At 41.4% G+C, this 25680-nt stretch overlaps 1 protein-coding gene across 2 annotated transcripts in view; it reads left to right on the forward strand.

Annotated features, from left to right (window-relative positions):
* Nucleotides 1-25680, forward strand: part of LOC127416245 (protein ENTREP2-like) — a 250567-nt gene that overhangs the window by 42322 nt on the left and 182565 nt on the right. The window contains exon 1 of one of the 2 annotated variants that reach the window (XM_051655500.1): nt 23931-24031. The exons of the other annotated variant lie outside the window; for it this stretch is intronic. Within the exon in view, the coding sequence (XP_051511460.1) occupies nt 23951-24031 (81 nt within the window). The 5' untranslated portion in view covers nt 23931-23950. Of the gene's footprint in view, nt 1-23930; nt 24032-25680 lie in introns of those variants that run through there. 2 annotated transcript variants of the gene reach the window in all.

The following is a 25680-nucleotide window of genomic DNA, read 5'->3' on the forward strand; positions in this document are numbered from 1 at the left end:
GCACCAGAACCGTCAGGCACAGGAACTGTTTTTTTCCCTCAGGCTATCCATCTCAGGAACAGTTAAAACTACCCCACTGAGCAATAATTATGTGCAATTCACAGTCTAGTCTTTTTATATTTATCCAACACATCCAACCTCTTCTGCCATTACATTCTCTTGAACTGTATATAGCAGATTTGTATTTAGATTTGCACTACGTATGTGTGTGTGTATATATATATATATATATATATATATATATATATATATATATATATATATATATATATATATATATATATATATATGCATGTATGTGTATGTATGTATATGTATATGTGTATATATGTGTGTGTGTGTGTGTGTATTCTATATATACTTTATTTTCTATATGTGTGTGTGTGTGTGTATTCTATATATACTTTATTTTCTATTCAATGTTTATTTATTTATTTTTTTAATCATTTTTTATTTTTATTTTTTTCAATTTGTAATAATTTTTTATTATTATCTTGTCTTGTTGCTGTTTTGTATTGTTGTGCACTGGAAGCTCCTGTCACCAAGACAAATTCCTTGTATGTGTAAGCATACTTGCAAATAAATCTGATTCTGATTCTGAAAAGAGTAGTTTGCATCCTGGCAGTAGTGTTATAAACTGCAGAGAGATGCTGTTGGTCTTTGTCTTTTGGCTCAGAGCACAGAAGTGTTGCCAGGATCTGGGAGAGAGGAAAGCAGCTCTGCAGGAGTGACTGTCCTCTCCAGTCCTGACCTTTTACAGCAGCAACCACCTGCCCAAAACCTTTCTTGTCCAAACCACCAGTGAGAAAGAGGCTGCATGTGTATGATGAATGATGAGAAGGTGAGATTAAGATGGATGAAGACGGAAAAAGAATGAAAACCGACTGAGATAACCGGAACTAAACTGAGAGAGGAAGGCATTTAAAGGGACACAGGAGGCCTATCATTTGTTTGCATTACAGAGGCGATTAGGATTTCAGTCTTTCGGGGGCTCAGTCCCATATTATGCGATGTTGTGGCTTACTTAAGGTTGGGAATTGAAAGGAATTTAAGGATTCCAGTTTCGATTCCAATTCTGCTTAAAGCCCATGATTCCGGTTCCGATTCCAGTTCCTCTTAATGATTCTTTCAGTACTTTCAAAGAGCAATTATTTGGAAATAAGAAATAAAATTCTTATTTTATTTACTGCATTCCACAGCCTGTTGCCAAATGATTAATGTTTTTTTAATGTATTTTTTTATCCCCTTTTCTCCCCAATTTTGGAATGCCCAATTCCCACTGCTTAATAGGTCCTCATGGTGGCGCCATTACTCACCTCAATCCGGGTGGCAGAGGACAAGTCTAGGTTGCCTCCACTTCTGAGACCGTCAGTCCGCACATCTTATCACATGGCTTGCTGTGCATGACACCACGGAGACTCACAGCATGTGGAAGCTCATGCTACTCTCCGCAATCCACGCACAACTTACCACGCACCCCATTGAGAATTAGAACCACTTTAATCGCGACCACGAGGAGGTTACCCCATGTGACTCTACCCTGCCTAGCAACTGGGCCAATTTGGTTGCTCAGGAGACCTAGCTGGAGTCACTCAGCACACCCTGGATTCGATCTCGTGACTCCAGGGCTGGTAGTAAGCATCAATACTCGATGAGCTACCCAGGCCCCCAAATGATGAGCTCATTTAAGATTTGTACTGAGCAGATCTATAACAAATCAGAAATAAATCGAAAACAGTTCTTGTAAAAGGCAAGTTTGCAGTCTTTTTAGAGGCATAAATGCAATCCAGTAATTGGTCCTAACAATATATGAATATAACAATATATATATATATATATATATATATATAAAACAATATATATATATATATATATATATATATATACAACAGTTAGTTACGGCCCTCGAATCTGATTGGACGAGAGACGTTCCATGAATATTGATGGTCTCACACCATGAGCATTCCGACACTTCACTGTTTGTATCACTCTGCTTGTGTTCCTGCCATTCTAAACCAAAGTGTAAGAGCAGTGCATATGTGTTAAGAGTTATATGTCTCTTTACGTTTAATTTTGTGACATATTTTAGCCAGCAGGTTTCGGCAAAGGACCATTTTTGTGTGAAACATGAGACAGGTGACGTGAAGTGAGACTGCATCAGTCAGTGTTTTCATTCATCAGCAGTCCGTGATCGCTTGTATTACTACTACACTAATAAAGCTAGGAAATAGCTTTAACCGGCTTTAAACTAACAACTTCAGCATTAAGGCTCATCAGAGCTGAGAGACACAACAGACTGATTAATTACACAAACTCAAGGTGCTTACCTCTTACTGGAGTTTCCACATTGGAGAGAAAATACTGTTCAAAATGGCAGAGATTGCGATTTCTATATTGAATGACTCGTGCGCACCAGCTACCGCGAAATAGGGAGGAATACCCCCTCTTGGATGACTATTTTTCCACTGACAAAATAGGATGAATTTGACCAAAATGACATTTTTGTGTCATTTTGAAAGATAGTACTGCATCTCTGCTTGGGAGAGAAAGATGATCGCACACGCTCAATCTCTCTCTCTCTCTCTCTCTCTCACACACACACACACACACATCCTTGATTCTCCAATAACTTGTTAGAAATAGTCCAAGCCGTGATACTACATTTGACATTTTTGAATTACTAACGAAGGCTTGGACGCATCATTTGGTTTGAACTAGCAATGGCAGATTCTGATCCGTCGCGTATTAAAGATATATTTATGTGAAATAAAAAAATCTAAACAAGCAACAAATGTGATAACATATATATATTTTTTATTATTTTACATAATGTGTATCTTTATTACAGTGCAGTAATGGTGGCGTGTTCGGTTGCATCTAATTTTGTGATTTCACTGGAACAGAAAGTTTATGTATGAGAAATATAGCATGCGTTTCTGACAGCACCCCGGGACAAACATTACCACCATTATGTCAAGGACCGCACTGACTCTGACAAAAAATTACTTAAAAATGTGCTTCATGCAACGTATAAGCTAACTGGTTTAATTAAAATCAAAAGTATTATTTAACATCACTGAATCAACCTGAATACATTAGGTTACACCAACAAAACTAATTATAAGGGTTAGATCAAATAGAAATAGCTCCTTAACAATTAAATGCTGATATAAAAAATGGGGGTTGGGGGTGAAGCCTATGGTGTTGCCTTGTATTTAACAAAATCCCTCATAAATAAATTCAGCACACACTCTTTTTTATTAACCTGTACAATGTCTGACCTCTGTCCCTCCAGATCCTGTTTGTGTCTGTCTCATCTCTCTGTGGTGTCAGGTCATGTGTCTCCTCTGATGTCTGCATGTCTCTCTCACCTGCTTTTCCTAACCTGAGGCTGAACAGCATGTAGCTCACATCCCTGTGCTCTCAGACTATCTGACCTATGAAGAAAAGGACTGATGGCGCTTCTATTGCCTCATTAATATCAGTGATGCACTGGGAAAGCAGTGTTTCAGTTGAGTCAGGTGTACTTACAGCTGTGTTTAATACTTGAGCACTCACTGCTATTCAAAAGATGAAGTTATGTGCTTTTGCTTGGCTAATCCTAGCCATTGGTTTAATCTTAGAATCACCATTAGACATGGTGTCTTGTTAATCAGTTTCCTGTTTACGCATTTAGCTGTAAATATTGCAGGAGGTTTCTCCTTTTCATCACCCAGTTCTGCTTTTTGGTGCTCTGCAAGTGGTAGATTAATGAATTCTCTCCAAAGTATGTTTGGATTGATCTGTAATGTTGTTCAGGGGTCTCGATCAATAAGGAGATAGTTAATGTTCTCTGGGAGTCAAGTTATTGAGGAACACACTTATCTTTTGCTGGGAGCAAAATAATAGGCCTATCTTCAGTGTTTTACTAGACTTGTACGCCTTTTACACATCAATGTTTTCTATGGCTTTGGTGGTTATACATTACAGGTACAAACATTTTGTTGATTTAACTGGTGGGATAAAGTTGAACAGATGTTTTACAGAGGCAAAATAGACTACTTTTGGGATTGAGAAATAGAATCTTTTGATGCTCATCCAAGTGTCTTTTGAGAAGAAGAGATTATTTACAGTTAAATCAAGTGTCACGTCTAGATGTGTTCACATTCATGTTTTCTGTTTATGTCTTTTATTTTGAAAAGTAGTTCTATCAGGAAGACTCGCAGACATGAGTGAAATTTAAGATGACATTTATTTGATGAATATAAAACAGAAATGTAATGTCTCTCTTTGGCGTAAGCCCCGTCTGGCGGTCCGAAGAAGTTGGACTCGGAACTGTCATATCCGGAGATAGGAGGCGGGGGCGAGGAGCCTACCATCATGCAGGATGGGACTCAATAAAGCAGTCTATAAGTATATAGACTTATAAAGCAGTGGCTTACATGTGATTGGCTAGGAGTTACCTAGCTAATGGTGCGATGATGTACAGCTGCTAGTCTTCCTGCTAGAACTATGCTGCGCTTACATTTCCATGTAAAAAACAAAAAAAAAGACATTAATACAAAACATGAACACATCTAGACGTGACATCAAGCAACTCCTTTGTATAGAGCAGAATGGGTTGAATTGAGTTTTATTCAAATGGATTTTAAACATCATATACTGTATAGGGTTTTAGATATTTTAACTATTATTATATTTTAACCTGATTTTGCCATGAAATAGCCATAGAAGCAAACAAACAAGCAAAGTAGTGGTAGAGACAGTGCCGGTCCTCCCTATAATTAAACTACCCAGGTAGTGTAGGGCCCCCAATCCCCATGTTGTCAAAGACATTTTACTGGTATATTATAATTAAGGATGTGCTGAACAACTAATTTCACTGACGTTTATACGGAAATTTTGAAGTCGACTAGTCTAAAAATAAACCAACCTTCAGAAAACAGTAAAATAAAATTGTTTATGCAACCAATTTAAAATACTTAAATCTACTACCAGTCCGAAGCTAAATTCCACTGAACAGGGGCATTATCTGCGACGTGCTCGCCTTGCATTATGATCATTGTACATTAAATATAGAACATGACACGCATTCACTGAATCAACATTAACGAATATTTATCAGGCATATTTATTGAAAACAATTGAATGAATATTGCAGGACCAATAGAGCAATCCAGCGTGTTCTAAATGGTATTCACCATGTAAAAGTTACTTAACATATTAAAACAGTCAGGACATTATTGAAAATAATAAACAGGTAGACTAAGCCAAATCTACAAGAGAAAAAAAATGCGCTGAAAAGTTGCTCATATTTCACGACGTGCAGTCGTGCATTAACCATTAATCTAATATGACAGCTGTTCGGTAAAGAACGTTAACCAGTAACAGTTTGAAAATGTATTTTTATTCTGTAGTTTTTGAATAGATCCTTGAATAGTTTGAAATGTATAAATACATGACGCTGTATTTAAAGGTTTTTATTTTATTATAATCTGTTTTTATATCTCTTTGTCATTATTTATTTATTTGTTTAATCTGTAAAGCACTTTGGGTCCTAAAATAAACCTAATGTATTCTAAACATAACGTGCACACAGAATAAAAGATAATTTAACCCGTTAAGCAGTCAGCACCTCACTGAAAATAAAGTCATTTTCTAGGCTACTTACTCAAAAGCATACATTTTTTGATGAGCAAAATTAACACATTGACATGGTCCGGTGAAAGATGAGGCTTGGTTCACCTGAGGCTGCTATCCTGCACTTGAAACCGAAGTGATTTCATTATTACTTTGCTGAGTTTGCTTGTCTAGCGAGAGGACATTTTCCTGCACGCGCCGCGAGTGAGAGAGCGAAGAATCACGCGCAGCCTGAGGTGAAATGAAAGTTTGTATCTGCTCCAGATATCCTCTTTATAAAATAATATTTGTATTATTAATTTTATTTAAAATATGTAACATTTATATTACAGTAATTTAAGCGCCACTTCTGTTAAAATATAAAGCCAAATGTACATGTGTAAATTGATGATCAGTTAAATGGGGGGAAATATGAACTGATTAGTAATTCCAGCGTCAACTAGCAGCATCAGAACAATTTGTCGACTAGTCTCGCACATCCCTAATTATAATTAATTCTTTAATTTCAGTTTCGGACATGTGCCAGGTAATGCAATACATAAAGTTGTAGATAGACATGGCTATGGTGTTGAAGTGAATCTACCTGTCCGTCAGGAGTAGAAAAAAGTAGAAAAAAGTGGCAAGAACGTGAAACAAGTGAGCAAGAAGAAGATCATATTTAAAATTCTTATCTAATCTTTACATTAGAAACCTCATATTTCAGGGGCCGGTTGCATTGACATAGCCAGTAACTTAAGACTGTGTCTAACAATTAGTCTGACTAACTAAAGATGCCAGAAAAAGCCTGTTGAATGTACCCCCAAAAGGCTATGACTGACACTGGGTGGGGATTTAAATGTATCCCAATTTATCCTAGTCTTTTGATTATGTTCACCAAAAAGATTAGTTCAGTCACCATTCCTGCAGTATAGCTTTACACCAGTTGGTGGCAATAAATGAGCGTCTTTATGTGTTATGCTGTGAGTCATGAATCGCTGATTCAACTGATTCATTAAAAACACAGTGGGTGCTTCTCAGTTCTTAAACTGCATCTCCGTTTCCTCGCTCCTCCTACCTCGAGCCCATGACCTGGAAACCGGTCAAAGTCCAGCATCATGAAGGACGTATCAATTCTCTAAATGCACCATGAGGACACGAGGACCCCTTTCACATCTGACACAACCGTTTTAATTCAAGTTTCACCTTAGCAGCCTAAATAAACCATAATTGTCACACACTTCAACAGTGTATCTTGAATTATTAGGATTTATTATGAATATATTGATAAATCAAATTTCAACAACATAATGGCAAGTGACGTGTGAGTGAGCAGGATATCTTGCTTTGTGTCCTCCATCTTCGTTTACTTTTCTTGCATCCTTTCCTTGTTTCCTAAGAAGGTGGAGCAAGGACTCAAGGAAAGGAAGCAAGGAAAGGAAACAAGGATGCACAATTCCAGAAGTGAGAAGCACCCATATTCTTTCACAACCGAGACAGGGGAAGTGAATGAGAACAATCACTTAAGGGATCATGCCATGCCTTTTTTTAAATATTATTTTTTTATGTTCCTTGGGGTTCACTTTAAATGTTAGTATATACATTTTTTGCACATAAAACAGTCATATATTTGTAAAACATGATCATTTTCCATCCTCATTCTGACACTCTGTCAGAAACGCTTGGTTTTGGTGCTGCTCTCCTTTAAGAATTGATAGTACACGCCCACTGTTATGATTGGCTCTCTGCTCTTGACTGACCTGCTCTCTCCTTGTCATCTCACTGCTCACTGCTGCTGGGCCGCTACGGATGTTATAAGGTAAAGCAGGTGTTGATGTGTTGTTGTGGAGGTGCTCAAATGCAAATGTTTACCACAGTGTGACAACAAGTCGTTTTGGCAGCTTGGTTTCAAAAATGGCTCTTTTTGCAGTAAGGAGGAAGATTTAAGTTCTGAAACTTACTGCATGTTTTTATAGTACAGTGACCTCTTATATGTAAAAAATCAAGGAAAATTTTATTCCTCATGTCATGACCCCTTTAAACGATTCATTTTAAAACACTGATTTGTTCAGGCATACGCTGAAGTGAAAAAGATTGGACAAAACGACAGAAGGATGACATGCTAAATAACGAACCTTGTCTACAGAGTGTTTGTTCTGAGGTGCTTGCAGTTTAAAACCTGTGAAAACTTAAAGAATAAACCAAACACCCTATGTTCAAAGATAAGCCAGCATACTTAAGGGTTGTCAGGGTTGACAGACAAACCACAGAGCGAAGCCACATTTTTCATACTTGCATCAAACACAAGTACCGATTATGTTTATTGACAGTGGAGGATGAATTATGACTCTGTGTCATATATTGAAACAAGGATTAGTTCATTGTGCCCAACCGTCACTTTGAATACAGTAAGTTAAAGTCTGTATATTGAATGTATCGGTATGCATATATTATTTAAATAGTATGTCAAGGGTGACACACAAAATAAACAGTTCCCTATCTGTCACTTACTCGAAGTTGTGTCGATGTAAGTGACAGATTCTCGGGCACTCTTGGGAGCCCGAGACACCTCTGGTCTTTGATGAAAGGCCAATGAAAATTGGCGAGTGGTATTTGCATGCCACTCCCCCGGACATACGGGTATAAAAGGAGCTGGTATGCAACCACTCATTCAGATTTTCTCTTCGGAGCCGAACGGTCATGCTCACTGAGCTGAATACTACTGTTCATTCACCTCCGCTGGATCTGACGGCGCATTTCAGCGGCTTCTTCTCCCCTCTGCACTGGTGCACTGCAGAGAATGCCCCTGGGCGCTTCGGCAGAAATAAAAGAGTATATTTCTCTATAGAGTATATTTCTCTATAGAGTATATTTCTCTAAAAGAGTATATTTCTCTAAAAGAGTGGCACACACGGAACATCTTTTTAAAGACGCGTCTTTTTAAAGATGTCTTTCCCTTGTGTGTTATTCCTGGTTGCACTCGTTATCTCTCGCCTTCTGACGGTCACGATCACTGTCTTTCGTGTCTGGGCACTGCTCATGCGGAGACAGCGTTCGTGGATGGTCATGTTCTCATTGCGAGAATGTGTCCATGGCAACGTTGCAGTCGCGACTCGCCTTCGTAAGAAAGCGAGCCACCCCAGAGGCTCCCGCCATCGGTCCTTTTACCCACGGGTATGAGGCCAGCGCGGCTAGCACTGGGGGCGATTTGGGGACCCCAATGGGACCGACTCTGCCGGGTATCCCCCCGCGGACCTCCCATTCCCCAGCACGCTCGTCTGCCCCGATCGGGCTTCCGGATGAGTCCGCCGGCTCGTCTCACGGCGAGTTCGACCTCTTATTCGGAGCCCGAGAAAGTGTTGAGCTCTCGAGCATAGCATCGGAGAGCAGGCTCGTCCAGTCGGAAGCCTCAGCTGGGCTCCTCCCTTCGGGGTCGATTGCCCAGTCACAGGCTGATGCGGAGATGATTACATGCTTTCCCGGGCATCCGCGAGCATCGGCTAGAGGAACTCACTGCTCTTCCCTGAACCCTCGTGGCTCGGTGATTGGTTCCTGGGCTCGTGGCACCGCTCAAAGCCACGCCCCACCCCCGTTCCTTTCTTCCTGGAAGTGCATAAAGAGCTGACAAGGTCGCGGGAGGCACTTTTTACTGCCCAGTCCCGGTCTTTTCAGCTTCCCCGCCCTCACTACCCTCGATGGTGGAGCGGCCAAGGGTTATTCGGTAATCCCCCAGTGGATAAAGGCACTCGCGGTGCCATGGCTCTCCTGCAAGTCCATCAAGGTGCTAAAGGAACTGCACGAGGGTAGTTCCGCCCCGGGATTGATGCAGGAACTGTGCTCAGTGACCAGCCTCACTCTCCGAGTGACGGAGGTCACGGCGCGGTCTCTTGGGCAGACGATGGCCACACTAGTGGTCCAGGAGCCCTACCTTTGGCTCAATCTGGTCGAGATGGGTGAGGCCGACAAGACACAATTCCTTGCTGTCCCCATTTCCCAGACGGGCCTATTCGGCGACACCGTCGAGGACTTTGCCCAGCAGTTTTCGATGGTAGAGCAGTAGATGGATGCTAGCCAGCATATCCTGCCCCGGCGTGGCTCAAGATCCCGCACCCCGTCTACTCATCGTCAAGAGCGTCCCCCTGCGGTAACTGCACCGGCTCCGCCGCAGCCCGCCCCTTCGACCCGGCCCCGGCATGGAGCCCACCACAGGAAGCAGACGCCACCCGTCTTCAAAGGCTTCAAAGCGCCCTTGAGACGGACGACCCAGGGACAACGAAACCCGCTGCTCTGAAGCTGGTAAGCAGATCTCCATCTTTTTGTTACCTTTTGCATTTAATTGCGCTGCATGCCCAAGTGGCTGCAGTACTCAAGAGCTCAGCAAAAGCGGTTTCCTTGTTCCCTGGGTCACGTATCCGGTGTGCACGGCCACCATCACAACCACCGTCCACCACTCTATTTGACAGGTTTGGCGCTCCAGCGGTGGCACAAATCCGCCCCCGATGTGACAGTCTCCACGAGTCACGAGGACAGGCCTCTTCCTCCCCCATCCCAGGCTGTTCCGGGGGTGGTCACAAGGAGCCAGGTAAGTGCTTCGATATCCTTAGACTCAGCACAGCCACGACGTGGTGTGGCACCTCAAGCTCCGCCCCGCCGCGAGGCCCCATCTGCCAGTACGTCCGATGACGCTGTCCCTTTGGTCCCCCTTGTGCGGAACTTGGACGCATGGCTTGCGCTTTCCAATCCGTCGCGAGGGCTGGTCCGGACCGTCCGACTCGGCTGCGCAATTCACTTCGCCCGCTCTGGTACGCCCTGACTGAGGCCCCCCTCGGCATAGACGCGCTGGCACACATCTGGCCCCCTGGCATGCGCAAATATGCGTTTCCCCCAATGATCCTGCTTGCACAGACCCTGTGCAAGGTCAGGGAGGATGAGGAGCAGGTCGTCCTGGTAGCACCCTACTGGCCCGCCCAGACATGGTGCTCGGACCTCATGCTCCTTGCGACAGCTTCCCCCTGGCGAATTCCCCTGAGGAAGGACCTTCTTTCTCAGGGACGGGGCACCATCTGGCAGCCGCGCCCAGACATCTGGAATCTCCACGTCTGGCCTCCGGACGGGACGCGGAAGACCTAAGCGGTCTACCACCTACAGGGTAGACACAATCACTCAGGCTAGGGCCCCCTCTACGAGGTGCCTGTATGCCTTTAAGTGGCATCTGTTTGCTAAGTGGTGTTCTTCCCATCGGGAAGACCCCCAGAGATGCGCAGTCGGATCAGTGCTTTCCTTCCTGCAAGAGAGGTTGGAAGGGAGGCTGTCCCCTTCCACCTTGAAGGTGTACGTTGCCGCCATAGCAGCATACCATGATGCAGTCGACGGTAAGTCCTTAGGGAAGCACGACCTGATCATCAGGTTCCTAAGAGGCGCCAGGAGGCTGAATCCCTCCAGACCGCACCTCGTTCCCTCATCGGACCTCTGTAGTTCTTCAGGGTCTACAGAGAGCCCCCTTTGAGCCTTTGACCAGGTGGTGAACCTGCAAGCGCTGCCCCAGGAGGAGGCAGACCCAGCCCTGTCGTCGCTGTGTTCAGTGCGCGCTTTACGCATCTATTTGGATCGCACGCAGAGCTTTAGAATCTTTGAGCAGCTCTTTGTCTGCTTTGGTGCACAGCGGAAAGGAAGTGCTGTCTCCAAGCAGAGGATCACCCACTGGCCCATTGATGCCATAACTATGGTGTATGTCGCCTAGGACATGCCGCCCCCGGTAGGGCTACCAGCCCATTCTACCAGGGGTGTAGCGGCTCCCTGGGCCCTGACCAGGGGTGCCTCTCTAACAGACATTTGCAGAGCAGCAGGCTGGGCAACACCCAACACCTGTGCAAGGTTCTACAACCTCCGGGTGGAACCGGTTTCGTCCCAGGTAGTGGCACGTAACACAAGCGGATAACCCAGGATAGCTGGCCGGGTGTATCGCTTGCACATAGCGCCTTCCACCTTCCTTGGAGCTGAACATGTGCGCCATTAATTCCCAGTAGTGTTCACAAACTTTGTTCCCTGGTTGACTTCCTCCGAGCCCTGTGGCAGTCGAGTTTTCAGAGAGGCTCACTGCCGGCCCAGTACACGTGCTAACTAAGAGCCCTGTTCTGGGGTAGGTGCTCCACATATGGCGGTTCCCTCTAAGGCTAACCCCATGCGTTATATATCTTCCGCTAGTTCGTTTCCCTGCTGGCAAACTGCGTCTTCCTTGGGCAGAGCACCTCTGCCCCAGTATCCATGTTTGTAGTAACTCCTCCCTCATTGGGCAGGATCTACCTTGAAGGCTCTCCACATGGTTGGAAAGACCGTGTGACATATTCTTCCACTTAAATATCCCCCCTCTCTTTGGGCGAGGTGTGGTCTCCGCGGTGTCTTCCCCTTGGGAGGGACACCCCCTGACTAGACCAGGCGGCCCAGTCGGATAATCCCCCATCTTTTTTAGGGAGTGGAAAAAGAGAAGGGGAAAAGAGGCCACGACTGGGTTAAGCTTGTCTCTATCTTTGGGTAGTCGACTTGTCCCCAAAAAGGGCCGTTCGACACTCATAACTATGTTGCGGGAGGTTACGTGTCGACCTGGTGTGCTGGCTATGAGGCACACAGTAGTCTGCCCACGACACACCGCCAGTTCACGTAACACAGTTCAGCCAGTTGTGGTGTTTTGTAGAGGGACCCCTAGTGTCACTACATCGACACAACGTCGAGTGAGTGACAGATAGGGAATGTCATGGTTACTGGTGTAACCTCCGTACCCTGATGGAGGGAACGAGACGTTGTGTCCCTCCTGCCACAACACTGAACTACCGGGTGAAATGGCCGGACCTTATATCGGCTCCTCAGTATAAAACCTGAATGAGTGGTTGCATACCAGCTCCTTTTATACCCGTATGTCCGGGGGAGTGGCATGCAAATACCACTCGCCAATTTTCATTGGCCTTTTATCAAAGACCAGAGGTGTCTCGGGCTCCCAAGAGTGACCCCTAGTGTCACTACATCGACACAACGTCTCGTTCCCTCCATCAGGGAATGTAGGTTACACCAGTAACCATGATGTTTTTATGTCTGAGACGATAACTGGATGAAATTAGCTGAATTAAACCTTCCGGTCACGTGACAATGCTGCATACTATTTGAAATGCTTACTATTGTATAAAGCATACTGTTTTACTTTTTTTTTATTTTTTTTTATTGTAGACCGTATAGAGTGTTTACTGCAGTAAGCAGTATGCTAGTATTCAATTTCAACATATCCTGTGTGTATTTGATAATCATTTTATACACAAGGTAAAAATAACATTGGAAATGATAACTGTTGGAGGAGCTGTAACATGGAGTCTCAGTAATTGTAATTCCTACAAAGACCCGGCCACTTGGCATCATTCAGATGTTACTCATAAACTCCCTGACAGCTGTTGGTTTAAATGCCTGGATCCCTGCACTCTTAGCACAGGAGTCGCTGTGGATCAGTGTAGAGGCCTGAGGGAACACTGAGACGGCAAGTAACCATGAAAGCCGAGAGCCTGAGAGTGTGGCATTATGGGAAGGTGGATAAGAAGAGAGGGTGGGCGCACAGGGAGCAGGTGAAAAAAGAGGGGCTTTGGAAGGAAGTCGATTACCAACACAAAAATGCACAGGTGCACATAAACACACAATCACACCTAGAGAGAGACCCAGCTGCATCCTAACACTAATGATTTTTATTTTTCCAGCGCCAACACATCCCTCACATTAGTGGTGATGTGGCCTCTGTAACAGCTCCATGACGACAGCTTTAATTGTGCTGCCATGGATAGCAAGATTCATTTATGTCTTGATTTGAAAACCCCAAGGAGGACTGCAGCAAATAAGCCATTTTTAGTCATAATCAATTACACAGTCTAGACTGTATGAAGTGTGAACATTTCACCAGCTATCGTGTGTCATTATTTTAAATCTAGATTTTAATGCAGTTATATGCTGCAGTTCGCTGTCTCTCTCTAAAACTCTTTCAATATTTTATTTTTTTCAATCACTCTTGCTGTTCAAGGAGATATCCCTGTTATCTGCTATGTTTTGGGAGGTAGTGCGGGTAAACTTTCCCCAGTAACACAGTGCCGCTGATCACATCCACTGCTATTTCTTTTGATGTGAGACACATAGCATCAAAACACATCAAAGCATCTCTTGAAGCATTTTTTGAAGGGAAACCAAAGGTAGGGCTGTTTTATACCAGGTTGGGGGAGTGGGTGGGTCGCGCTAGTGTCTTTGCCTTTGATGGGGTCTCCTAAACGGATTTATGTAAAGGCTTTAGGGAAAAACAATGTTTGTTGTAAAGCATAGTATAAAGAGTTGTGAGGTGTCTGTCCTGAAGTAGCAGCAGGTATATGAGGTTCACTGTGATGATGGATGCCTCAATATTGTGCATTTGTTGCAGCCTGCATGCATTCTCCTGTCATTTATTCTCTTCTTGGGAGTAAAAGGGCTTGTCCCAGTGTTCACATTCACCCCAGTCAGCTATCCCGTTCTCTGCCTCTCCTTCTGCCTGAGCTTTTTCTTTTTCTCCATTATATTGTTCTCCTGAGATGTATCTCTTCTTGCTTGTCATTGCCAAGGTAAAGCATGTATTGGAATTGTTCAGCTGATGTAAAGAGAGACTTCTATACCATAGATCTATATGTTCTATAAATAGAGAGTCCACTGATGTGACCACTGTAGAGACAGTTTCACCAGACTATTTTCCTATTCTCTATATTCCAAATCACTACACACTTAGTTCTACCCACCAATGCTCTGCTGGTATGCTGTGGAATAAAAGACACATCAGTCTATTTCCGTATCTTAGTTTGTTTTCATACTTGGTTCCGATTGCTTGGTCCGAACCAGAGTTCAATTATACCACCCTGCCCCTGCCCTGTAGGTCTCTTTTTACATTGTACTTTTGACAGAGGTCAAAATTAGACAGAGCAACCTTTATTTCAAGGTGTCTGCTATCACTTGTGTGTGTCTGCTATCACTGTGGCAGAAAGCCACAAACATATGGCCTTTTTTTTTTTTTTTTTTTTTTATGTGATCCATTGTATAAACTAGCCCCAGGTTAGGTGTAAGTTGCTCATGGTTAGGGGCTAAGATAAGCCATCTGGCGGTAAGTTAACCAATTGAATTTTTCCCAGTATAATCTCCAACTTTCCCCTTGTTTCCTTTAACACTGAGGATTGTAATTCCATGTAAATTATGGATCATTTTGGATAAACTTTAGGTCTTCTTTTACCCTTAAACATTATAAACAGAACAGTTATTGGAGCATTTTTTTTTTTTTTTTTTATTCAAACTTATAGCTGGACTAAAATCTTTGGCAAACAAACAAAAAAAAAAATCATCCCTTTAGATCCTATCTTAATTGAAAACATTATTAACAGAGCAGTTTGTTATTAGAACAAATTTGTTTCAGTAAAAACCAGAGGCTCAACTTTTTTCGGTTAATATTGCCCCATAGTGACAAAAACAAAACAAAACAAAAAAACAAAAACAAAAAAACACCTACAGTAGCGTAATACTTCAGGGCTAATATTGTGCTAATCAAATCATGGGTATTTATACACTGGATATACACCATTATGCATGATATATCATGTTATACCTGAATAAATTTGATTGGAACAACAATCAGTAAACCTCAAATGTAAAAAAAAATTTCATTGGCCATCAAAAACACTTTTTTTCCAATAAAAACATACTTACTGTACCTCTTTTCCCATGCGCTTCTCCTCTTCACAGCCAGATAGAAATTATGGATACTTCCTGCTTACAAGGTCACATGACAAAATATAAGTACAGTTGCCTAGATACACAGGGTGGGTCAACTTACCCACAGGCTCATCTTACCCCACTCTCCCCTACATTGAGGTGTTTGTGTCATCAAAGTGAGTGCCACCGTGAGTACTAGCGACAGCTGTTCACCACTATAGTTAGGACTCAAGATGAAAAGATGCAAGCTTTACTGTTTTATTCATGTTTTTGTCCCTTTGGATTTACCACCAAAATTTGCACACACTTCAGTTTGCCTTTCACAGATGCATTACAAGAGATGCAAAGAATGTGAACTCTCAGAATGCAATTTATTCAGAGACACCTATGTGAAATGCATTAAACTATAACAAGTGTGACAGGAATTATGCAAAGATACAAATTAAATGTTATCAATAGCGGTTCACTTCCACAGTTTATGACGGATTACTTTCTTACAGTACCATCCGTGAACCGTACTGGAGTTCATATGAACTGCTCTCACGGCCACATTTTCAAGAGCTGTGGGCTGTGTCTGAAAGCTGAAAACTGCTGCCTTTGGATGTTGGATGTAGAGGTATCAAGGCATGTCTGAATCCAAAATTTGTGTAACACCTTGTCTACTGAGATACCTTAATCTGGTAATATTAGTTTTTGAAGGCAGCATGAATCCAGCCATCACTGACTTTGATATTTCAAAATCCTGCATGTGCAAATTAACTGGTTGATTCAACTTTTGACCCCATTTCTACAGTAGCAAGAAATAAGCATTATAGTTTCTAAATATTTGGTTGGTTTTGTCTAAAGCTCACTTGAAATTGTTTTAGATCATTAGACATGACTTTATGATGCCTTGGAAGATTGTCCAAAACCGGCATCCATACAAAGTGTCTTCATATGCAAATCGCTGCCTGTGAAGACATTGACTGACAAAGCACTCAACACAGCTGCTTTTTCTTTCAGACACAACCATTGTACTGGTTGCTGTAGTGTTGGCATGTGCTACAGTGTATTTGTTCTTTGGTGAGCACCACTCAAAAAAATTACTCTTCGGGTGAACTTGACTCAATCAATAAAATAACACTTAATTTAAACATTTACTCTCCTTATCGAGTCCCATGCAAAGCATGTTTGGAAATGGAAATCCCCTGCCCAGTTGCTACATTAACATCACAAAAATTATTCATGTAGTCTCAACTCAAATGGATTAAGTAAACTTCCATTTTACAAATTAAAATGGATAGAATGCAATGAAATGAAGTTGTGACAAAATGTTCTAGAATTGTGTTACTTTAGTTATTGTAATTAAGTAAATTGAACAAGCAGCAAAAGTCCTTTTTTTGAGTGTCTGCTTCATATTTCTCCAACCACCACTTCAGCCCTAGTCAAAGGCATAGATTTAGGTAGGGACATGTCCCTACCAACTTTCAGAAAATAGGAAATGTCCTGACCAACATTTGGGCAATTTTACCATATATAAATACTTTAACTTTAAACTATGTTTTTATTTTAATTTTAATGACTATCAAAGTTTTGTAGTGTAATTATTCATGTGTAAATTATTGTCCTATATATTCTGAAGCTACGCATAAAAGGCGTTGTCACGTGGCATCTGCACATTTTCTCAGAACTGTTTTTTGAATGTGAACAACTGTCAGTTAAGCATGTGGATTTTTTTAAAATACCAACATTTTTTAAATCATCCTCCTCGCAATATGTCCCTACTTGTGTTGTCAAAAGTACCGGTACTTCGGTACCAAGTCGATACTAAAATAAAAAAGATGTAACAATACCAGTGTTTCTGCAGAACTGGTAGTACCGAGCACCGACTTTATCCGGTACCATCATGCAGTATGACTGACACACGACTGCTTTAAAATGCTCATTTTGAGCACGTGCTCTGTTACTCCTTACACTGAAATGGACAATTAATCAAATTAAAATTGTGACATGCCCTAATGTGATTTATTAAACCGCTAAAGGCTGCAATCTTAGTGTTGAAGAGCTGTGTACTTTAAATGAAAGTATAAATCCAACCACTCATACATATTGAGAATAATTCACAACGCGTTGTATCAGATGACAGAGCACTAATCTACTGTGAACCACGCAGCTCATGTAAACTATATACGTATTTATATAATTAAATCACAGCATTTGTGCTTTAATCTCTCAACTCAACTTTATTTATATAGCATTTAAAACAACAGAGCTGACCAAAGTGCTTCACAGTAATACAATTTAAAACATAAAATTTAAAGATTACCACATACACAAACACCAGTAATCTAAAATACAAAATACAAACAATCCAAAACTATGTCCTACAATTCATTTGTCAGACTCAAAGGCCAGTGTAAAGAGATGAGATTTCAGATGTGACTTAAAAGTCTGTGTGTCTCAGACTGTTTATCTGGAAAGTGAAGCTTCAGGCAAAAAAATACACATCATAATAAAAGCACGTTTCAAAATATAAGCTAGGGCCCTGAAATTGAAGAAATTGTGACAGAAATATATTACAACTGTATAGTAAAATGTAATATTCACTGTAATGATAATAAATAATAATAATAATTAAGAAATATATCACAAGCAAGACTGCTGTTGAATAAAAGTTTGGCAAAAAATGCAATAACATGTTGAAAAGTTCTATTCTCATTGATTAGACACCATTTTGATGATGAAATTAAATTAAACTCTAAAACTGGAGTTCTGGAAAATAATAATAATAATAATAATAATAATGATAACAAAAAGGAAAACATGATTTGGTAAAGAATAAAACAGATTTCAGTAGGGTGCTACTTAAAAACACTTAAGCAATGCGTCCTTGATTCAAAAACACAAAGGAAACATGCATTTCTTTTAATTTATTATTTACATTGAAACGTAACTTTTTGAAATTTCACTGGTATCGGTACTGACTACTGAAATTTTGGAACCGTGACAACACTAGTCCCTACCAACTTTCAAACCAAACCTACGCCCTTGGCCCGAGTGATCTCCAAATGTGGAACAATTGTGATGATGAATGGCTGGGGTTGAGATCAATGTGAATAGTTTATGCTACTGCTTCTTTGCTCTCATTTTGTACTTGCATGAACCTTTGTGAGGGAGCTAAGTGTAAGAAAGGATTTTGTTTAAAAATGTATGTGTCTTTACAGCTTTCTATCTGAAACGAACATGTGCTGACAGATGTCATGATAGAATGTATCTCCTGCAACCATTTTAATGTGCAGAAAATATAGCTTAATCATTGTACCACTAGCAAATATGACAAAAATTATTTAAAAAAATCTGCAAAACAGCAAAGTCTCTTTGATTGATGGCCAACTAAAGTAATGCGATGCACATATAATTACAGTATATTTCATCCAGAGCATGCTGTTAAGAGAGGTGTCAAACTGCCAGGTTGAAGTACAGTCTTCTTGCATATAATGAAGATGAGTGTCATGACTTCCTCTTGGAATGTCTTTTAATATCTTCAAACAGGCCTGTTTGTGTGAAAATGTGTCTAAATGGTGTGAAACTCTGGGGGTTCTGTCTATTGAGGTGTTGATGTTTGAGTCATTAATGTGCTGATTTTGGGACTGACATGTCATGGCCAATTGTCGGAGACTGTTTTCATTTTGACACTGTTCTGCTGTATAAAATATATCTGTGCCTTGTGGAATCTTTCGCTCAGGGCAGTACAGAGAAGTAGAGTGTGGAGAAGTTGACAGCAGATTACATATACAATTATAACAGTAATGGATTCTTAATGCTGTAATAACAGTAAACATAATTTGTACATGTAGTCATTGATTAATGGTGGTAACAAAAAGGAGTTTAAACTTGACATGACCATCCTTCATCTTCCTGTTAAATTAAGGCCCTTGATAATGTCACTGGCATCTATCCAGAAGAGCCTTTTGGCTGAATAGCAAAATGTAATATTGGTTGTCATGTATTCTACATTCAGTATACAAATGACAAATATATGAGAAATATTCAGCATGTGTCATCTGAATAGCTTTTTGAAAATCCGGGATGGAAACAAAAGTTCCATGTATAGCAGTTCCATTATCTTAATTCCAGTTTTGTGTGTTTAGTTTTTTAATTGGAATTATTGGAACTAATTAATTAGAATAATTTTTTTTTAATGTACACATTTTTAAACATAATCGATTGGTGTTGTGCCTGAGAACACCACTTATCAGTGTAACACATAGCCTCTCATGCATTAATGCTTTATTTTCATTCTAAGTTTACAGTTAAACCAACATTTTGCAATTATTGGGGGACTTCAGTTGATCTTTGAGTTAGTCCCTCACTTTTGGCTGACAGTTAACACCATTCAGTTGCTTCTTTATTCAGTAGTAAGAAAATTATTTGGAATGCAACATTTCATGGCAAACTGCCCCTTTAAATTCTTAGTTGCTCACAGAGAAATGAAAAGAGTGCTCAGTCACTGTATGCTGACGTATGCATACTCCTGCTCTGATCTGTGAAATTAGGGGTCATGTGTCCCATTACAGTCAAGTAATTGAAGTCAACTTTGCACAATGGAACCTGCAGATTTTTTTTAAAGAGGTCAGCTTAAAGCAGTGTGAATGACATCCCAGATTTCCTTGTGGACTTTTGAACCATTGAACATTTCTCCTTAGGTCTTTTTGCAAGACCAGCGCTATGCACAGCTCTATTTCTTCCACACATACAAGAAAATTAATCATGATGTCTTTGCTTTTGGCTTTTTTCTGCAGTTTTGTGTTTGTGTCACAAATTAAAAGCACACAGCTGATTATTCTTGGAGAGAAAATGCAGGTTTGTTTAGATCAAATAAACACAGGTTTGTTTGCTGGCATGGATTGACTGGCCATAGGGTGCTCCGGTACTTTTCCTAGTGTGCTGGTTGACTTGTGGGCCGGCTATTGAAATCAAATTAAAATACAATGTAAATATACAAATATTTAAGGAAAGAAAAAATTCTGCCATCGTCAGGCCAGCCCATTTAGCCACAGTCATAAGCAGACAATCAGCAACATGCTTAAAATGATTTGCGTCCTAGCTGGTAACTTTTTAAGCGCAGCTCCCTGTCCTTTACTTCCCTTCCTTCCTGCAGCCACCCTATCCCGTTCTCCTGCTGTCTGATTGCCCATGAGTCTCCTCACCTGGTAGGACCTGAGCCTTGTGGGCGATGGATGTTGTGTTTTAGAAATGGTACAGTGCAAGGTAATAAATTAAAATCCTAAAATGATTACGCTATTATGATTTATTAAGGAACACTTATTGAGAAGTGAAGTACAATCATCTGGATGTTTCACCCAGGTCTCTATCATTTAATTGATAGCCCCTTTCCACCATTGTAAAGGCCGTTCCGGGGTGGAAAATCTGATTCCGCACTGGCTCCAAAAGCTTGCTGGTCTCTACACAGGAACCAAATACGTCGGTTGGTGGAGGGCGTGATTATGTTTCATCACACGGTAGTTTCCAAACAACAACAGTAGCTACTGTCTGCAGCAAGGAGTACTTTTTCACTCTATAACAACAATGAAAACCCCACAAAAATGTCAGACATCAAAAGTGTTCAGGAAATGTGGAGGGAATGAGCACTCTACTTGGTCTTCTATGGAAATCCGAGGTAAGCTAGAGAGATTGCAAAGGAACAAATTCTACGAAGAGATATGGCAAAAAATTAAGCAAGCCGGCTTCAATCGGACAACTGACAAAATCATAAACAAATTGAAAACTTTAAAGAGTGTACAGGGAGCAAAAAAGACCCAAGCAAAAGTGGTAGTGGAGGGAGCAATGATGTCTTGGACTCTGTGCTTGAACACCCACCCTCCAGCTTACTAACTGGAGCATTGAATTCAGTTAGTATCACTTGAGATAAACACAGAATTGCTAGTGTCCTACAGCTGATGTCGGTAATTCATTATATTTGCCAACTTCGTTAGCTTTCCTAACACTCTTCTCATCTTATTTTGTGCATTGTTTTGTTCAGTAAGGGGATTACTCACTTAGTTAGGAAGATCACTACTATATCTGTTATGTAAACCGGTAGGATTCTGAATCAAGGCATAAACATAATATTATATGCAGGGTTAAAAATTAGTAGCCTAAACTTTTTGCAAGACTCTTAGGTTTTATGTAGATGTTTCACAATATTAAAATTATTAAAATAATGAAATAATATTAAAATTAAAAATAATAATCTGTATGAAATATATACAATGATATCTATCAGACGTTCAACCTGAAATGTTATCCCTTAATCAACATCTGTATTTTATCTTGTGTACTTATGTGTACTTATAACCAGGGGCACAGATTCCAGTGGGAATGGGGGGAGGTAACCCCCCCAATAATCAATACAAGCAAGTACAAGCATGTCAGATTATTGTGAGTGTGCAACATGTAGTTCACGGCATCCAACAGTTTTTTCTTCTGCATTTTTTTCTTCTGCACATTTCAGAAGTTTTTTCTTCTGCATATTTCTTCTGCATTAAAGCAATCTGTTGTCTGTCAGACAACCCAACATAAAGAATTGGATAAAGACTCTATAAAAATACTGTCCACAGCACCTTACAAATAATAAACCTTTGGACTATGCATAATAACGGGAACACTGTTTACAGCAGGTGATTTAAAGTCAGATCATGACTAAAATTGAGATTTATTGTTAAATGCGGTGAATTTGTACTGAAGCAGTGCTTTAAATAATGAGGACAATTTAGATGCAACTTTTCTAAGTTTACTCGCTGATAGTAACTACACACAAATGCACCACATGCAGTCAGCACACTTAAACATTACAAAAAGTGGCATCTTTAATTCATCACTTTAAAATCACCACAGCTAAAAAAATTAAACGTACTAGTTTGTTGTTGGATGACTAGTGGAGCATCCTGTCCCATTTGTAAAATATGTTTCTTTCTAGGACTTCTGTCTGCTTGTTTTACATCCATCGTCTTTAGTCAGTCATTTAAATGTTCCCAAACAGCCAATTTAAAAATGTAATTCAATACGTTCTTGACCTGAGAGCAAAACTCCACACATTGGGGTGTCTATCACAGGAGAATTTGCTACAGGCACAAGAATGTCAGTCAGTCCAGGCACATCTGATTTACCACCTCAATCTCCTAAAACCATAGAGAGAGGCGGTCCCTGTGTCATTGGCAACAGTAGTTCCGGAGAGGGAGGAGCTTGGACCAGAGGTGAATCTAAAAGCCAATCATTGCACCCCAGTCACTTGTTGAGATCACCTCTCACCGTTGCCAGGTTTCAAAAGAATTTCTCTGATGTGTTCTCGCCTGTCCCCAGCCACACTTATCTCATAAAATACCACATCGAGACAACCCGTGGGGTAATGGTACGTAGCTGTACCGCTACCACTTACCTGAACACAAGAAACAGTTCGTATGGGAAGAATTAAAGGCCATGCTCGATATGGGGGTAATAGAAGAATCCCACAGTGATTGGGTCAGCCCGATGGTTCTGGTACCTAAGAGCGAAGGCACTGTCCGGTTCTGTGTGGATTATAGGAAAGTTAACGTGATTTCGAAATTTGATGCTTATCCAATGCCTCGTTTTGATGAACTGCTCGATCGGTTGGGTGCGGCTAGCTTTTATTCGACACTGGATTTGACAAAGAGATATTGGCAGATCCCCTTAACTCCGATGTCCCATGAAAAACAGCCTTCTCTACACCGTTTGGTTTACACCAATTTGTGACCCTTCTGTTCAGTTAGTCCGGTGCCCCGTCTACATTTCAGCATCTTATGGACAGGGTCCTCAGATCGCACGCAGTGTATGCTGCTGACTATTTGGATGACATCATTATTTATAGTAATGATTGGAAGCAGCACATGCAGCATCTGGGGGCCGTTCTGAGGTTGCTGTGACGAGCGGGGCTCACAGCAAACCCAAAGAATTGCACAATTGGGTGGGTGGAGGTATGGTATCTGGGGTTCCACTTGGGTCATGGTCAGGTGCAGCCCCAAATTGATAAAACTGCAGTGATTGCGACCTGCCCGAGACCCAAGACCAAAAAGGAGGTGAGACAGTTCCTGGGGCTGGCTGACTATTATCGAAGGTTTGTGGCAAATTATTCTGACGTCACCAGCCCACTGACTGATCTCACTAAAAGGGAGCTCCAGACCTGGTCCAGTGGATGGAGCCGTGCCAACAAGCATTCACGCAGTTAAAAGCTGCACTTTGTGGTGGGCCACTTCTGCATTCCCCTGACTTCTCTCTCCCATTTGTTTTGCAGACAGACGCATCGGACATGGGGCTGGGTGCTGTACTGTCCCAGGTGGTGGAGGGGGAGGAGCGCACAGTGCTGTACAGTAGTCGTAATCTCTCTATGAGAGAGACGAATTACAGCACCATAGAGAAGGAGTGCTTGGCCATTAAGTGGGCGGTCCTCACTCTCCACTACTATTTGTTGGGATGAGCATTCACCTTCTGTTCGGACCATTCCCCGCTCCAATGGCTCCACCGCATGAAGGATGCCAACGCCCGGATCACCCGTTGGTATCTGGCACTCCAGCCGTTTAAGTTTGAGGTGGTCCACAGTCCGGGGGCGCAGATGGCTGTCGCGGACTTCCTCTCCAGAAAGGGGGGGAGGGTAGGCAGACCGGATGGTCCCCCGGATAGTCGGGCAGTCGGGGTATGTGGAGGCGAGGGTGTGTTTGAGCTTTTTTCTGGGGAGAGAGGAAGCGGTAAGGGTTTTCACCTGAGATGAATTGCTGGTAATTGCTGTTTCTATGTTTGTAGTGAGAGAGAGGGGAGATAAAAGGTACCCAGTCCATAGAGTGCTCGAGAGAGTAACAGACGCCGCAAAGCTGTGTGTGTGCGTGTGACTGGGAGAGAAAAAAGCTACTTTGTGTGTTGTCCATTGCTGTAGTTCACTTTCCTTTGAAGCTTCACTGTTGTGCCTTGTGCTAATGTGTGTGTTTGTATTTACAAGAATAAAGAGTGACATACCTGAGTTGGAATCACCGTCTCCAGCTTCCTCATTCATTGAACCTTGTGACAATTATATATATATATATATATTGCCATGTGTAAAGAAAGCATTTCACGATTTTTAACCGTGGATTCTAAATTTTTATGGTTACGGTGACATTTTTAATCTCGGTTAATAGTAAAACTGTATAATCGTGGCATCCCTAGTGTCCACATGATACATTTTGATAACTGAGGTCAATGCAGTGAATGGGGCGATTGCAGGGTGCCAGGTGACCTATCCTAGTCAGTAGGAGAAACTTTAATGACTCAAAAATCCAGTTTATGCTGTTGTGAAAATGCTCTCATTGCAGTGATGGAATCAACCAGTAACAGCCAGAGATTTGTCATTCACCTCCATCATGATAATTTCTAGTTGGGGAATTGTATTTATGTCTAATTATGCTTGATGCAGCATTTGTGTTTTTCTAATTATGCTTAATTTAGTATTTAACATCTACCATTAATTGTACCGGGGTGCAAATAGCATTTGCTTGTAATCTTAGCCAACCATTTTGGAGATTTCTGTCTTTTCCCATTCAAGAAGATAAGAGCTGTACTTGTATCCACAGAAAACAGTTGCTCGGAGGCGTTATGAACATGGCTGCCAAGTGACCTGACTTGCCTTAAAGGGAGTTAAAGGGACAAAACTTCCTTGGCCACTAGTTTCACTAAAAAGATTGAATCAGAATCAGAATCAGAATCAGAATGAGCTTTATTGCCAAGTATGCTTACATATACAATTAATTTGTCTTGGTGACAGGAGCTTCCAGAGTACAACAATACAAAAACAATACAAAAACAGCAGAAAGACATAGATAATAATAAAAAATAAAAAATACAAACTAATTATACACATACGTACAGACACACACATACATACATACACACATACACATGGGTAGTGCAACTCTAATACAATCTGTTATGTACAGTGTAAATACAAATCTGTTATGTACAGTGCAAATGTTTTTTTTGGTTTTTTTTTCAGAGGAATGAAATGGCAGAAGAGGTTGGATGTGTTGGATAAATATAAGAAAGACTAAACTGTGTATTGCACATAGTTATTGCTCAATGGGGCAATTTAACTGTTCATGAGATGGATAGCCTGAGGGAAAAAACTGTTCCTGTGCCTGACGGTTCTGGTGCTCAGAGTTCTAAAGCATCGGCCAGAAGGCAACAGTTCAAAAAGGTAGTGGGCAGGGTGAGTGGGGTCCAGAGTGATTTTTCCAGCCTTTTTCCTCACTCTGGAAGTGTATAGTTCTTGAGGGGGCGGGGGGCAGGGGGCAACCAATAATCCTCTCAGCAGTC

Source organism: Myxocyprinus asiaticus, chromosome 2 (assembly GCF_019703515.2).
Source record: "Myxocyprinus asiaticus isolate MX2 ecotype Aquarium Trade chromosome 2, UBuf_Myxa_2, whole genome shotgun sequence".
In the NCBI taxonomy this organism is placed as follows: domain Eukaryota; kingdom Metazoa; phylum Chordata; class Actinopteri; order Cypriniformes; family Catostomidae; genus Myxocyprinus; species Myxocyprinus asiaticus.